The sequence below is a fragment of the Thalassophryne amazonica genome, chromosome 14, assembly GCF_902500255.1.
Source record: "Thalassophryne amazonica chromosome 14, fThaAma1.1, whole genome shotgun sequence".
In the NCBI taxonomy this organism is placed as follows: Eukaryota; Metazoa; Chordata; class Actinopteri; order Batrachoidiformes; family Batrachoididae; genus Thalassophryne; species Thalassophryne amazonica.
In genome coordinates, this window is record NC_047116.1 from 58,383,634 (window position 1) to 58,400,464 (window position 16,831).

Below are 16,831 nucleotides of genomic sequence, written 5' to 3' on the forward strand. Positions count from 1 at the left end.
CAGTTTGGCATCAAGACACTGTTGCTACAGTAAGCTTTGACGAGCCGACCACACCCTTTGTCTGCGTAACAGTTTTATCGAACTATATTTTTATGCGGATTAAGATGTAGCCTTCAGTGGTGGCCACGGATCTCTGCAAACACTGGAATTGGATTAGAATGGGAATAACCCCCTTGTGTCTGATGATTTGCGGATGGTAATGCTGGATTACGGTCACAAATAGCCGTTTTACCTCCTCCTTTTTAAAAAAAAAAATCAATTTGCAACCGTAAAATCCAGCATTGCTGTCCGCAAATCATCAGACACAACGGGGTTATTCCCTAATTATACAACTCTAGGACACACAAAAGAAAGACAAACAGTGGATATGTGCACTATGAGTGATAAAGTGGTCCATAATGTAATATTGGGAATGTTGTGGTTCCTCCAAATGTACAACACATTCATTATTGTCTTAGAACTTCATGTTCTGAGTTCTCTTAAGAGAATACAGATGTTTGTGCAGATGATATTTAGACACATTTGTAACATTATTATTATTTAAAATCAGTTTTATTTTTTATTGTTTTCAGAGCATTAAGTTGCAGAATAACAGGGCTTATACTGGGACATTGAGTGTTTTCTATTTAATTATATAAATGTGTGCATGTGTGTGTGTGCATGTGTGTGTCATTCTGCTCAGCAGCACTGGCCCTCCTCGATGGCTGTCCTCCGATACAGCGTTTACTGTAGTTAGCTTAAGGCTCAATTGTGTGTCCAAGAAAGTCAATGGTGTGATTTACCTTTCTCCTCTCGAAGACCCAACACACACACACACACACACACACACACACACACACACACACACACACACACTCCCAGTTGTTCAAACTCTAACTCTTTCCTTTTCCTTCTCTTCATTTGGGGGTGATATTATTTAACACTCTGTGGTTCTCAGTCTGTGTTCTACTACCTCTAAGCTGCTCTGAATGTGTATTCACTGTGCACGTGCACAGATCTTTGGCAATCCATAGGTTGCAATAAAACAATCACTGACATTTTGTTTGCACAGTGTCTGTCCATGTGTGGGCATCATACAGTCTGGAAAGCAAAAATATATATATATATATATATATATATAGCAAAGACAAACTCTAGAATACTGAATCTAAAGCACAACTCCATAACAGCATGTTAGATTTAAACCTTTGATTTTCTCTTCCCCGTCTTTACCTTTCCTCTACTCTTTTTAAAGACTCATAATCTAAAATGGAAATATGCGTTCAAAATCGAGGAAGTGTGAGATAACCATTAAGATCATGGAATTCAATACAATGCTAAAGAAAATCTAAAGATGACACAAGCGGCTACAAACAAAAGCTGACTTTTCCCCACCTCTTCTCACTAACAGACACAAGTCTAAAACAGAACAAAAACAGTCACCATTACTCGTCTATGACACCGGTTTCACAAATCGCAGACTGAGAGCGGACAAAGGAGCAAGCGAGTGTCCTGTGGCAGGCTACCAGATGTTTTAAAGAACTCCTGGAACACAACTCATATTGAAAAACTCCAGAAAAAAAAAAAAAAACAATAAAAAATACAAAAGAAACTGTCCCTTCTTGTTCATTCTTTTCCTTCATGGCCTTTAGAAATCTCGCCTCTTTTGAGTTGTGTTGGTTTATATCATTTTTAAAATGTAGGCATTCACTTGATATGTGTTGATTTCAGTTGAGATGACTCACATTAGTGGTCCACTGGATGCATTGCTGAAGCTGTCACGTACAGTCAGAAGGTGGAACATTTGATTTTTCCATGCCATGCTCTACTGACCACCTCCAACTTCAAGCCAATGAGGACAAATTTGTCATTGACACTCTGCATCAGTGAATGACATTTCTGCCTTCATTATGAATGTCACCAGTAACAGTTTAACCAAATTTCCCAATCTGAGGTGTCATCAGTAGTCCAAATGCTCAGAGTATTGAAGAGGTCCACTCCCTCTCGAGCATCATCCAGTGGACGGTGGGTTATATTCTAAAATAGAGCTTCATTCATTTTAATCATTCATTTATTCATTCCTTCATTCACAGACTTTTAAATCGAGCAGACTCTCTCCTGCAGGCAGAGGAGCTATGGTAGGTAGGGAGACTGGGATCAGATCTTCTCCCAGATTAGGCCTCAAAGCATTTAGGGGGATCAAGTTCACAAAGTCCCTCTGACACACAAATAGGTCGGGAAACCCCTTTAGACATCAGATCAAAAATACTAGGCAGAGGGCACTGGAGGTTCCAAAAATACATAGTGCTGCTTCTGTTTTTCAAATTGCCGTGGGTTCTCCTGCTCCTCATGCCTCTGAGCAACACCTCTGCTGGTTAATTTTTACTTTGTGTTTAATCCCATCATAAAGCTCAAAGTTGTAGTTCTCCAGCGTTGTGGAGGAGCGCGAGGACAGCCCACTGTAGGAGCACGTGCAGTAGAGGAGCAGTCCGGCGCACACTGCCCCGAGCAGCACGCCAAGCGAACTCATCACGATGATGGTGAGGAGGATGGGGTCCAGCGTGTACAGCCAGGCGTTGTCTTTCTCTGATACCAGGGTGACGGACGGGGGATCCACATCAGAGGAGGAGGGGGTGGAGGAAGAGGATGGCCACCCAGGAAAGATGTAGCCTGACATGAGAAGAGAACACATCATAGCAGTTTACATGATTAATGTCAAATAACTTCAAATAAATCAATAATCAGATCAGTTTATGTTTGCATAAACATTCTTCAAAACAGCCCAAGAGGTGTAAACATGCATTCACTTGTATTAAATCCACATGAAGATTCAAACCAGATCAGTTGTTATGACCCTGAGCAAAAATGGATATTGGATGGATAATAATAATTTTGGCCGTGTTTTTTTTTTTTTTTAATGATTTATTTTTGTGTGCAAAATAAAATAATGTAAATATCCAAAATAAAACTAGGATGTTTAGAAATGCTGTGTTGAAAATTCTTTGCTCTGTTAAAAAAGCACTTCGGAAAATTTTAATTTCATAAGGGGTTAATAAATTTGTCATCATTTGCAACTGAAGGGCTGTCAAATTGTTTCAAGGGAGGAAAATCAGGATTTGGTGATCATGTGTTCCACCTGCACAGTCTCACTCCCAACTTATCATATATTGATGCTTGTTCAATAGCCCATATCATCAACATGTGAAGCACCGTGCACCCCCTTCATGTCATTTAGTGACAGAGAACAGGTTAACATAAAGTAGCCTAACTTCTCTCAAACCTGACTCCCACCTCCCCCCCGACACAGTAGGGATTAACCTGTGTTTCACTAAATGTCACAGAAGAGGTACCCATCTTGTCACATTGACGGTTGATCATGACAAGGGCTCTTTGTCAATATGTGACACTTTGGCTGAGAGAATGTGTTGGTTCCACATGTCAGGCCGTCTTTAACTGCAAAGGATATGCATCCAAGTATTAATAACAATCTTTATATTTATTGCAGGTGGCTCAGTGTGATAGAATTGAGCTATCAATATGGAGACATGGGTTCAGTTCCAAGTCATGCTAACTGTGGGTGTTCTTGGACAAGACAATGAATCCGCTGTCCACCCAGTTGTAAATGCGTACAGGCTTTAGCTGGGGAAGCAACCTGCATCGGACTGGCATCCCATTCAAAAAGAGTCGTAGATTCTCATCAGCTTCGCACTACACAATCTGTTGATAAGCAGATGGACCTCAGGCCCTACACCCTGCTCAGAGTGCTGCTCTCATTGGACCGACATCTCTGCTATTTTGGCATTGTGGGATAGCTGCTCGCCCACAGATTGAGCTTGCGGGACTACTTTCGTCACCCTGCTCAGCGTGCCGCTCTCATTGGAGCAACAACACACAGAATGTGTCTCTTTGTCCCAGTTAGATCTCTTTCAGTGCAGCTTCTTGTTCTGACTTTAACACAAAGTTAACACCCAAGTCTTTCATCGCCAACTGTAAATGGTAATCAAACCATTCCAATCATGTTAATGTTAATGTTTAGAATGTACTTGAGCAATAACAGATGAAGTTGCTCATAAACTTTAAGCTTCTTAAATATTTATTATGGCCACTCTTAAAACTGCAGTAATCTTTAGAATTCAAAGGATTCAAGGATTCAAAGGATTCAAAAGAATTTTATTGTCATATGCACAAAGGAACATGTTCCTTGCACAATGAAATGTGTTTACTGCATTTAACCCATCCTAATTGCCAGTTAGGAGCAGAAGTCGCCTTTAGGCGCCCGGGGACCAGCTCCAGATGTATACCCTGCCTTAGGTCAACAGCAGGGCTGAACAAACCATGACCAGCCTCATGACGACAGACGACACACACATAACACACAACACACATAAGCCGGCCAGGTACATGAACACATATAAAAAGCACACACAAGGTAAAACTTGGGAAAGAAAAACCTTCATTGCTGCTGCGTTGAATCATGCTGCAGCAATGCAGGAAAAAAACCATCAGCACAATGAACAATGATCACACACAACAACAGGACGAGAGACGATGACCGAGATTTGTAAGAGTCCGGTTATCAGACAGAACACCCCGGAGGCTGCCTTTAGGTGCCATCAACGGCCTTGTTCGTCCATTCTGGAGGGAGGAGGGGCCCAGCCCTGAACAGTCCACTGTCCACAGTCAACGTCAGAGCTGGAGAAGCTGAGGGCGGGGGGAGACCAGGGAATGAGGCATGAGCGTTGTTCTTCTTCCAGGAGGTGTTTATCACAGCGGCCTTGAAGTGTAGCTGTGTTCTGGGAAGCCAAATGAAAATCCAGATTAGCAGATGCCTGAAAGATTCCACAGTCTGAGACAGAGTGGCTTTCAATACATCTGAATTAGGAGAGGAGATGTGGTCATTACTGATGATCAATGCGGTTTTCCAGTGCAGCCATTCTTCCCGAGATGGTATCCAATGCGTGGTTAACACCCGCCGACTGAGCTGACACTGCCCTTCCAATCGAATCAATCATGTGGGGCAGCCTGGACGGGCCAATTATTGCCGCTTCCACTTTCTTAATTTTCCGGTAAACCAACGCTATGCCCGCTCCACACAGCAGGAACCCGGTCACCACCATGCCAAATATATACACATCTTCGACGTCCTCCACAGACAGTGTGTAAAGGCACAAGACCTGCCATTTCCTCCAACTGTCCATCACGTAACCCATCACATATGTCCCAGCAGGACAGGTCGGGTCCTCCGCTCCCAAGTGTCTTGTAGAAAAAATAGTGTCAATTGCGTTCAGAGACCACTTTAACAGATCCATTTTTGCTGTTTCCAGGCAGCCTCACAGACAACACGCCACAGAAGCAGGAAAGATAAGGAGGGAGGGAGAAGAGAAAAATGCGACCGTCTCGGCCGAGAGCAAGGAGGCAAAAAAAAAGAATTTTATTACTACTAAGTTTTAGAATTGATTTAGATTAGATAAACATTATTTCACAGGACTAAATCACAATTATCTGGGAACTACTTTTTGCGCAGGAATTCATCAAGCACATTGGCCACGGGCGCGTAGTAACACAGAATCCCCAGAAACTGTGTAATGTTGTTCAGCTAAAATGAGAGCGTCCATTTTTAGCTAATCATAAGATAAGCTAGTGGCACTCGTGAGAGTGTGCAGGCCCTATAGAGGACTTCTTCTTTGTTATAATTATGTTTGTTTGTCCAATTAGTTTTGGTCTCTGAGGACACTGTATAAAAATGGCTGCAGTCCATTCATCTTAATGTGCTATTTTTGTTAATGCCTTTGAATTAAAGCTGAAAGTCACATCTTCACTGTTTTAGTTCTATGCCGTTGTGGTGGTGGGTAGATGCAAAATGCCACAGTCCAAATATGTATGTACCCAACTTCATGTTGAGCATATTTTGAGAGGTACTGTAAACATGCCACATGATGATTGAAACCTTCAATAACATTGTGTTTTCCACAACTCAATTTTTTTAATGTTTTCCAAAATTACATCATACGGTGAGTTGTAAAGGTGCCGTCACTTGTGTTGTGTTTGTGCAGCTGCTTGGTATAGAGCAATCACCGTAATCCGTTTAATGTACGTACACACACGCGCAAGCCAATTTGCAATTAAGTACCTCATTCAGCATGATTTGTGAACGTGCACTCAGAAACAGACACAAGCCATAAACAAGACACTTGTTCAGTGATGTAACAACCTGAGTACCACTCCAATGTCTGTCAAGAGACGGCAGGAAAAAGAGAGACAGCGTAGGTCCACGCAAACACAGAGACACACGCAAGAAGAAAATTGTGATGGTTTGAGCTTTTTTTTTTTCCTCTGTAGTTGCCCAGGAGGAAGGTGCCTGTCTCACTTTGTCTGGCACAGAGCAGAAGTGCACACACTTTGCCACAGGCTTCGTTCAACTAAAAAAAAAAAAAATCCTAAAAAGCCACAGGCATGCCTCTGCTTAAAGAACGATGTCACTCTTTGAGAGAAACTTGTAAAACATGTCGTATAGCCGAGAGAGAGAGAGAGAGAGAGAGACATTAAACCTGAATCTCACCTCCGTTGATACGAGGCCTGTGGTTGAAAACAGCATCTCTTCCAAAGTCAATTGGTCTTGGGTCTGTAACACCAAAAGAAGAAGAAGAAGAAGGAACAAAAAAGAGTGACAGGATTAATCTCAACAATCAGGTCAAGCTGGAGCCACTTCAGAATCCACATCGTATCTCGATAACATCGCACCATCTTTTCTGTTGTCAGCATTTGTAGATGTAAATCAAAGTGGCAGCTGAAAGCGTGAGTGATGCTGTTTAAAGTCTGTGGAGAGATCAGCGTGGAGATTTCCTGCAAAAGCCGTCAGTTCTGTGCTCAGTCTGTCAGGAGTAAATAACAGCTGCAAACATTTCACTAGACGACTTGTACGAAGCCAGCAAATTTCATTATGTGATAAGAGCCGAGCCACTTTTTTATTTACTTAGAAATGAAAACGGCAGGAAAATGAGAGAATGAATAGAGAGATGAGGCAGAGATATAAAGAGACAGGAATAATAATAAAAAAAAAATCACTAAAGCAGTTTCATCAAAAAATATGACTTTTATTACCTTCACATACAATGTTTCCTTTTATTCCAAGACCATGAAATTTAACAAGCTAAAATAGCACTTTGTTTTTTTTTGTTTTTTGCAGCAGGCTGAAATACAGTGTGTTGAAGGGTTTGGAAGCTCTATTCTGCTTCAGTTCTATTTTACTCAATGAAATTGAAATTGCAATCCACAGAGGAAAAAAATAGAGCAATAACTGCACTTGATAATCATTTATTGCTGGGGCAAAGGAACCAAAAACACATTAGAGAATGAAACTGTATTAGATATTCAAAGGATAAGAGGTGGAAAACTAATTCAGTCGATATGAAAAAAGATAGCAGACCTCATTTCCTCCATAAGGTGATGATGGATTTGGTATATGACAGACACATGCAATCTGTGGCTTCTGAAAATTATGCATTCGACGTGGAGACCTTTAGAAACTTTCAGTGATATATATATATCCCCTTAACGCCTATTGTCGTATATATGCTACAATATTTGACTCAAATATGCAACTTACCAAATTGACCAGTATGCCTGTTGCTGCAACATACCATTATTATTATTATAACATTATTATAAATTACATAAATTATTACCAAAATACCAAAATTACTATTTATTTTTTGTGCAAAAGTGTAATTAATAATCTCAACATTATTTACCATCTACAAAAACAAAAACACAAAAAAAACCACACAAAACATTTTTTTATATACAACTATATAAATTCAGGCGTTAAGGGGATGGATATATATATAGATATATATATATATATATATATATATATATATATATATATATAGTTTTTGTCAAAGAAATGACAGAATAGTATATTTAATACCAAAGAACTGACTCCAGTGAATATTTCTGATTAAAATATTATGCTTGGTGATTATTATGTTCTTGGTTGTTGAGAATTTGATTTCTTTATTATGTAATTGTCAGATTCTTGTTTGTATGTAGGCTCAATGTTTAACTGAATTTAAAAATCTGAAATGGGTGAAATGTTTTAAAGGGGTTGTGTTGTGCAGCACATTTTACAGTCAAATATGTTTGTGGTTTTAGGTTCAACATGAGCAGTACAAACTATGTTGCTTGATGTGAAAATTAGGCCTGACATGGCTTGTTTTATACTTCTCCGACATGCAATGCAATGGAATTCCATATCTAGATTTCTATGTGGGCTCTCTGTGCAGACGAGACAAGTCTCCTCACCACTGAGTCAGACTGTGGCGGCAGGAGCAGTTCCTACGAGGTAAATTTACTCTGCTAGGATGGCATTTGGTCCTATTGCAGTGTTATGTCACCCCAACAGAGCGCTTCGCTCTCAGACTGCAGGCTTACTTGTAGTTCCTAGGGTTTGTAAGAGTAGAATGGGAGGCAGAGCCTTCAGCTTTCAGGCTCCTCTCCTGTGGAACCAGCTCCCAATTCAGATCAGGGAGACAGACACCCTCTCTACTTTTAAGATTAGGCTTAAAACTTTCCTTTTTGCTAAAGCTTATAGTTAGGGCTGGATCAGGTGACCCTGAACCATCCCTTAGTTATGCTGCTATAGACTTAGACTGCTGGGGGGTTCCCATGATGCACTGAGTGTTTCTTTCTCTTTTTGCTCTGTATGCACCACTCTGCATTTAATCATTAGTGATTGATCTCTGCTCCCCTCCACAGCATGTCTTTTTCCTGATTCTCTCCCTCAGCCCCAACCAGTCCCAGCAGAAGACTGAGCCTGGTTCTGCTGGAGGTTTCTTCCTGTTAAAAGGGAGTTTTTCCTTCCCACTGTCGCCAAGTGCTTGCTCACAGGGGGTCGTTTTGACCATTGGGGTTTTTCCGTAATTATTGTATGGCTTTGCCTTACAATATAAAGCACCTTGGGGCAACTGTTTGTTGTGATTTGGCGCTATATAAATAAAATTGATTTGATTTATATGAACTCTATCATAGTAAAAATGACCCCTATTAGAGTTTCACATCTTGATTCCTATAACTCTGCTTGGAGTAGAACTGTAGTGATTAATCAATTAATAATAAACTATTAAATTAATCAACAGTTATTTTGATAATCAGTTAAACTCATTTTGAGACATTTCAAAAAAAAAATCCAAATCCTCTGCTTTCAGCTTCTTATATGTAAATACTTTCTGGTTATTTTACTAGTTCCATTACTTCTGTGTGGCAATAAATTGAATATCTCTGAGTTGTGGATAAATCAAGACATTTGAAGGGATCATCTTGAGTTCTGGAAAACACTGAGCAACATCTTTCACCATTTTCTGACATTTCATGGTCTAAACAACTACTGATGAATCAAGAAAATAATCATTTAATTGATTCTAAAATTAATTATCAGTTGCCAGTGTTGTGAGTAATGCATTACAAAAGTAACACAATTACAGCAATGTATTACATTTTGTTATAACACATATAAGGCATTACTAATACATTTTCAGTAATATTATACTTGTTACATGTTTCACACACACATTTAACCCAAACTTTAGTGTTTTGCTTTCATAAAAAATCACCAACACTGCAAGACCTTTGGCAAAATGTAGCCTGTAAAAACAGCCTTGTGTGATGCAGCTATTCGGCATTTATTTCCTCAAAAGGCTCTTTGATAAATCTGCTGTGCACCCTGTTGACAAATAGATGGAAACTCTGATCGTATCTAATAAGAATCAGCCCAGTAAAGATGATTTTTGATTAGTTAGTTAAACTTGATTTACTAAAAGTGACCGCTGCCTCGCACTTTGGTTTGTGAAGTCAAGCAAGCAGCCAACGTTTGATCATCACACAGCACTGTGCATTTTAAATAAAATACATGGACACACTGATTCACTTTAAATATGCAACGATGCTATGGTTACAATAGCTACAAATGACACTGGCAAGCATTTGGCTTTGTTGCTTGATGGGCGTTCATAGGGCGTGCATGCTAAAATCTCCATGAGATGCCTTGTAAATCACTTCAGAGGTGTCACCTGGTTACAAAAGCAGCATTTTTAGATTTAGAAGTGTTTACTTCTTGCTAGCGTTTACAAAATATATGAGAAGCATATTAAATAAATACAGAAATAAGAAGTTCTGGAATGTTTTCCGCCATCTTGGATGATTTTGTTCAGCGAACAACCAGCTGACGTTACGCTGTCTGTTCACTCGTATTGGCAGACCCGTATCTGCATTTCCATCGTGATGGCAGTCTGCGTATTTGTTGTATGTAAAAAAAAAAAAAAAATTATTTATTTATTCATTCCTATTTTGGCATATGAACCTATACACTCTAAAAAATGAGCCACTGTCTCAATGAGAAAAAGTGATGTCAGAATTTGCATAGATTTTTTTTAAAAGTTATTTCAACTTAACTAAAGTTATTTCAGCTTAACTAGAGACATCTGTGGCATTAACTCAGTTGAAAGTTGAAATAACTAAGTTGAAATAACTTTAAAAAATATGCAAATTGTTACATCAATTTTTCTCGTTGAGACAACAGGTCCTTTTTTAGAGTGTAGTAAGGTTTCTCTCTCTGGCCTGTTTTATTTCTTAGCAGTTGCAGGTTATGTTTAGCCTCTATGTTAAGTTTTATGAAGTTGGACCAAAATGACTCAAGGCAGATTTTCCCATTGCACTTTATAATTCTAGATAAAGCATACATTATGTCCATCATGCCAGCAGGCCAACTTTGCGCTGTTAACATCTTGAATTGCATGTTATTAGGCTACATTATAGTGAGCTCTAGCTCTATTGTGTTCAATATGAATTGGCCTAGACTTTAAATATTCACACCATCTCTATCATAATTTTACTTGGCTTTGATCCTTTGGAATTCTTGCTGTGATTGAGCCTTCACTGCACCAGTTATATTGTTGTTCGTAGCCTTAAGGGCCTACACCACATCACCCTCCACTAGATGTATAATGAACTGCAGTAAACCTTTAGCAAACTTTTAACTTTTTTAACATTTTAGCTAATGCCTACTTCCACAGTAATTTTGGTGAAAGTAACTCAAAAGTAATGCCATTGTAATAAAATGAATTACTCTGAAATACCAGTAACTAGTAATCTATAATGCATGTATTACATTTTGGAAGTAATTTGCCCAACACTGTTAGTTGTAGCCTGAATTTAGAATAGGACCAAATATTGTCCAGGTAAAGTAAAGTTTACTTTGCAAACTTTTCTGTTCTGTTTGCTTCTTCAAGATCTGGAAATAAATGCTTTTGGATTCATCACCCCAGAGGATTAAAATTTAACTTATAGTAAAAAAAGTCACTGATATTCTTGTGTAAATTCCTGTAAATCCATTCAAAGCTACAATGTCTACAATGAGCTACAATGTCCAATGAAAGAAAGTCTAGATTAATTTAAAAAAGTCACACAATGTTGTCTGAAATCCTGGTTGAACAGCACAAAGTTTATTTTCCAGAGACAAAAAAAAATCTTACGTTTCCTGAGGGCACAAGATACAGTTTACTTTCCCATTTTTTTTAGCTTTTGGATATGTTAAATTCAAGCCAGCAACATTTCCACGGATTCTTGTCCTTATTAAACTTTTTCAGACCGTGTTTTTCGCCATCTTCCCTCTGTCCGATGCCGCTCTGTGACACAGACATGCCACAAAATTCTTCTTTTAAAAACTTGATGGCTTTAAATAAATGCGATGTCCACATGCTACTTTTAGCTTTGGTGTCTTGGAGCAGGCACACAACGTCGCCGTAGCAACCAACCAGTCCTGCTTTATGACAACTGTCGTAACAGCGACACGTTAAGTGATGTATTTTTTTCCGCGGCGTTCCGTGGATCCGCGGACACTGATTTGTATCCGTTATTACAGATCAGTGCCAATGGACTTATAAAACTTGCACGAGGTTGTAAAAAAAAAAAAAAAACGCTTTGCGATAGGCATTTTAAAAACTCAGTGAAGATCACGATTACAGACTACAACACTAATACCTCCCACCTCCTCCCCATGACGAAATCCGTGAAATTCCTCGGATCCGGCTAGTTTTCACAGCCCTGTAACTTACAAGCTTGAGTTTAAGCTTGAGCATTTAAGTGCACCTCAGGAAAAACAAATCAGCGCTAAACAGAAAGTCAAAAAACATGGTTATGATTGAGACATTTGACTTTTTTTTTTACAGTAGGTACAGTAGTTCAGTAGGTACAGTGGTTCAGCAGACCACCAACACGTCACTGTTTTTCTGCAGCCTGACAGAGTCCAGAGTCATCTACAAATTACTTGGTAGTTGAATTCAGTTTTTCATTCTTTGAAGAAAATAAAGACCAATAATACCACCTCCAGTAAAAAAAAAAAGACATCATGAAACCAGGTGCTCCCTAAGAGCTGAACAGGTGGTTTTTCATTTCACTCAACATCTGTTTTTAAGATCGTTGGCACCAAACTCAAAAACAAAATGTCAAAAACATAATAGTGCAGCAGCCAACATGTGCTAAAAAGTTTTGATGACGTTTGAATGTTAATGCTAGGCATCCATACCAGATCAATTAGTAATACAGTGAAGAAAAAAATGTGGGTGGATGCTCCTCTCAATTTTAAAGTTCAAGGTCAAAATAGGTCAAAATGGTCAAAATGGTTAAAAATTCATATTTGTTTGTCATTAAAAATAAATAAAATTAATTTTTATACAAAAAACACCAGAAACTGTACATATAAATGTAAGCTCTAAAATGTGTGCATTTCATTTCTGTTCTTAATCATTCTTACTTTAACAAGGAATCACATGTACCTTAAAATGCTTCTCTCTTGCACTTTACAATTGCTACAGGATTCATTGCTCTTTCTATAATTACTTACTCTGTGGAGTACTTCTACATGCTAGCAAAGAAATAAAATAAGAACATGGCTATACTTTCACTGATCATAACACAATTAGGGAAGCTTCATGTTGTTTGTACAGATAGCATATGTGAGCAACAGGACTAGATAACTTTTAACTAGAACAAAATAATAATTGCAAAAAATTAATTGCATTTCTTTGGGTTTTGGAAGCAGCTGCAAATAACCTGGAATACCAAGAACATTCATGTCATCACATGACAAGATCAGACTAGGTGGCAGCATAAATAGGCCTCCTACAGAGTCAAGGCTCCAAACTTAACACAGTTTTGATTTAAAATATTCATAATCTGTTTTTTAAGTGTTTTTTGTGAAGGTAAGTATCAGTTTTAGCCTGCAAAAATGTATAGCAAAATTAAAAAAAAATGGGGCTTTGACCTTTGAGGCATTGAAAATGACCTTAATAGTACAAACTGATATTAGCATCCACCCACATCTTCTTTGTTTTAGGATGATTGAATGAACCAGCCCAGATGCTGAGCATTAACAAGAAAATGCCACCCAAAAAATTCTAGACTAGTTTCCCATGTTTGGCTGGTTTACTATAAAAGATAAAAAGAACAGAAAAGGACATAAAAAAAGCAACACAAACACACTAGCTCAAATCTGGGAACATAATTTCACTTGGATTTCAAACAATACTCTATTTTAATGAATTAAGAAATAAAGAAAGACAAAATAAATGATTTTTTTTCCTTTGGGAATGCAAACACAGTCCTCCTCACTGAAGAATGCTAACGTCTGTCCAAATTTTTAATGACGTATAATTAAATTATCCTGAGTTTAAGACAACAGATTTACTGCACACACATGAACATGTCTGTCTCTTCTTCTGTCCTCGTCTGATATGTTTCATTGCACAACAATCTGCACTAAGACCCTCCAGGCTCTAAATTCTCTTTTCTCAGTCCGTTGACATCACTGTGAGCCTGGACAAAATATTAAATCACTAAGAGTGAGATAATAAAAGAAATAATGTAAAAAAGAAAGGCGCTTAGACGGTTTGATCCAGACTTAAAGTCCCCAGGCAGGGATCCTGAGAAGAATCGGCATGCAAGTCTGAAAGACGATTAAAACTCCCAGTAGCCCCATTTTATCTTCACTCTCCAATTAGTAAAGAGAAGAATAAAAAAAAAAGTGTGGTTTTAATTCAGGCTGTGACACGGGCAGCTCGGCTCTTTGGCAGCATCCACTGGAGGAGCTGTTAGAGAGCTTTCACTATCTTCATATTTCTCCAGGAAACTGAGGAGGAGAGAAAAATCAGGAGCCGGGCCGAAGCCAAAAAATGCTTACGGCACAGTTTTATGAATGCAATCAGTTCCATTAACTAATTAGAAATATTAAAGGGCCTCACAGTCGCCTGTGACAGAGAAGAACTGCAGCAAAGTTGATTTAAACGCATTCTGCAAGGAGATGCCAGCACTTTAAAAAAAAAAAAAAAGAAAAAAGAAAAAAAATCAAATTTTGCAAAAAAGTTTGACACGCAGGAAGGCAGGGACGTAAGCGAAAAGTGCACGGGCAGCACAACATAAATACGGCTGCGTGTCACTCCTCAGTTTTGACTGGCATTGATTGTAAGGTGCAGCGCTGCTGGAATGAGTCATAAAATGTGTAAATCACACTCGAGTCAATTGAAAGTGGAAGAGAGAGAAGCCACGGAAGCAGAATATGGATATGCGAGCATTAAATAACTGCAAATACCTGTTGACCAAAGCACAAACCATCATTTTATATGATGGATTTATTGAAAACTAAGTCATATCTGACCTCTCAGGCAACTGGAAAAGCATAAAACACTCATTTTGTAAATGAGTGATTTTAGGGAAAGTTAGGTAGAAATTGTGATTCTGCAGTAACAGGTTTGTGTGTGTGTGTGTGTGTGTGTGTGTGTCTCCATCATGCAGTGTGTTCTACCAGAAGACATCTTTCATCAGCTTTTTGTGTTTGAAACAACCTGCCCTCCTCCTCCGATTCTCTCCCACCTTCAATCCAAACGCCCAGCCTGCCTCCCTGTTAGCTTTACTCTCCCAGCAAAAGTAAAATCTATCTTTAGAACGTATAGACAGCTGGAGTTTAGATATTCTTTCATCTTCCTCCATCTCTGGGCACATTCTTTGGAGGAGAAGAGGGCTCGCTTAATGGGTCCTTTCCTCTGAGAGATTTTTCTCTCCCCCATTTCTGCCTCTTATGTTTTGTAACTGTGGAGTTATTTTTTTATTTTATTTATTTATTTATTTATTTTTTAGCTGGGATTTGCAGTGAAGGAGAGGAACGGAAAAGGAACAAGCAGATTTTTGACAGAGACGCTGCGGGATTTGAGTGTGAACAAAATAAAGCAGGCAGCATAGAAAAGTACATGAATAAAAAAAAGAGTACTTCATGTTTCAACTAGTTTGACAACCGACGTGTTGTAGACCTCATCCAACACCCTGAAACCAATCCGTCATCAAAATAAATAATTTTTATTCTTGGCAAAATTAAATTTTTCTTCTTCTTTTTCTTTCGGTTGCGCCCGTTAGAGGCTGCCACAGCAGATCAGTCATTTCCTCTGTCTCACCAACCATATGTCCTCCCTCAGCACTTCCATAAACCTCCTTTTTGTCCTCCCTCTTGCCCTCCTGCCTGGTGGCTCCATCCTCAGCATCCTTCTCCCTATATACCCTGAGTCCCTCCTTTGCACATGTCCAAACCATCTCAGTCCCAACTCTCTGACTTTGTCTTCAAACCATCAAACCTGAGCAGTCCCTCTGATATGTTCATTCCTAATCCCAAGGGTGAATTGGCCATTGGGAGTACTGGGATTTTTCCCGGTGGGCCGATTTTTTTTTTTGCTGTGCCTTGTCATGGTAACTCTCCCGGACCAGGGAGAGAGACATGCACCAGCCCACAGAGCTCAGCTGCAGCCTGCAGACACAGCATAGGCCCTGTGGCCTATGAAAATAAATGAAAGGCGGTGCAGAAACACTGAGGGAACAGAAAAAAAGCTCTCGCAACTGATACTGCTAAGAGCAGAAAAATCTCAGAGATGTTTGTTGTGGGAGCCGGCCTGGCAGGGATGCCTGCGGGTCCCTCTCAACACCAGCAGGTGGTGTCAGAGTTAGACAGTGAAAGTGACAGTGAAGCTCCCGCTGCCATGGAGGTGGTACAGATGCAGGAAGACATTGGTGATAATGGTGATGATAGCAGGTGTGTGCCAGCCTGGTGTTGATACACACTTATTCATATAAATGTTTAGCCTTTTATATCAATGAACCCCCCCTCCCCCCTTTTTTTCGGTTGCACCTACAGGACTGAGATTTATATCTCCATAAAAGTTCAAATGAAACATGTAATGTACTCACCTTATAGCAAACTCTGCATAGTGTGATGTGTTACAACTAAATCTAGTTATCTAAAGTATTGGGAAACAATACCATATTCATATCCCGATTAATTGATTAGTAGCTTTTATTAATAACCACTTAACCACTATTTTATACTTTAATCAAAGGATGCCACACATAATTGCAGATCTATAAGCTTACAACTCACATGTTGCAATGTGATGTGGTTTGAGCATGTAGATCTGCTATTTTCACAATTTTCATCATTAATTTTATTCAAGGCTCCAGAAAATTAAAAGATTATTAACTGAGCATTAGGTCTGTAAGGGAAACTATCAGACCAAGGTGTTGACAGAAAAACACCAGTCTGATATTCCCATACAGACCGAAAAAGCGAGGTTAATAATTCCTTTATTGTATGGCTATTATATATAAATACACGCACTTACAGTATTGCCCAAATATGAAAGCTACTGACGGTTTTGGGCGCGTAGTCACACCTGTTTGCTTCACCTCCATGAAGAACTTGCTTAAAAGGTGGTCATTAGCTGGTAAGCTTTCAATCTGTGTGTTTTTTCCAATGCAGTTT

General features: G+C 39.1%; 1 protein-coding gene across 1 annotated transcript in view; it reads right to left on the reverse strand.

Annotated features, from left to right (window-relative positions):
• Positions 1 to 252: 252 nt before the first annotated feature.
• LOC117524799 (neuropilin-2-like) overlaps positions 253 to 16,831 on the reverse strand; it is a 414,867-nt gene continuing 398,288 nt past the window's right edge. The window contains exons 17-18 of the mRNA XM_034186623.1: positions 6,539 to 6,601; positions 253 to 2,649 (exon numbers count right to left, since the gene is read on the reverse strand). Of these exons, the coding sequence (XP_034042514.1) occupies positions 2,327 to 2,649; positions 6,539 to 6,601 (386 nt within the window). The 3' untranslated portion in view covers positions 253 to 2,326. The remainder of the gene's footprint in view (positions 2,650 to 6,538; positions 6,602 to 16,831) is intronic.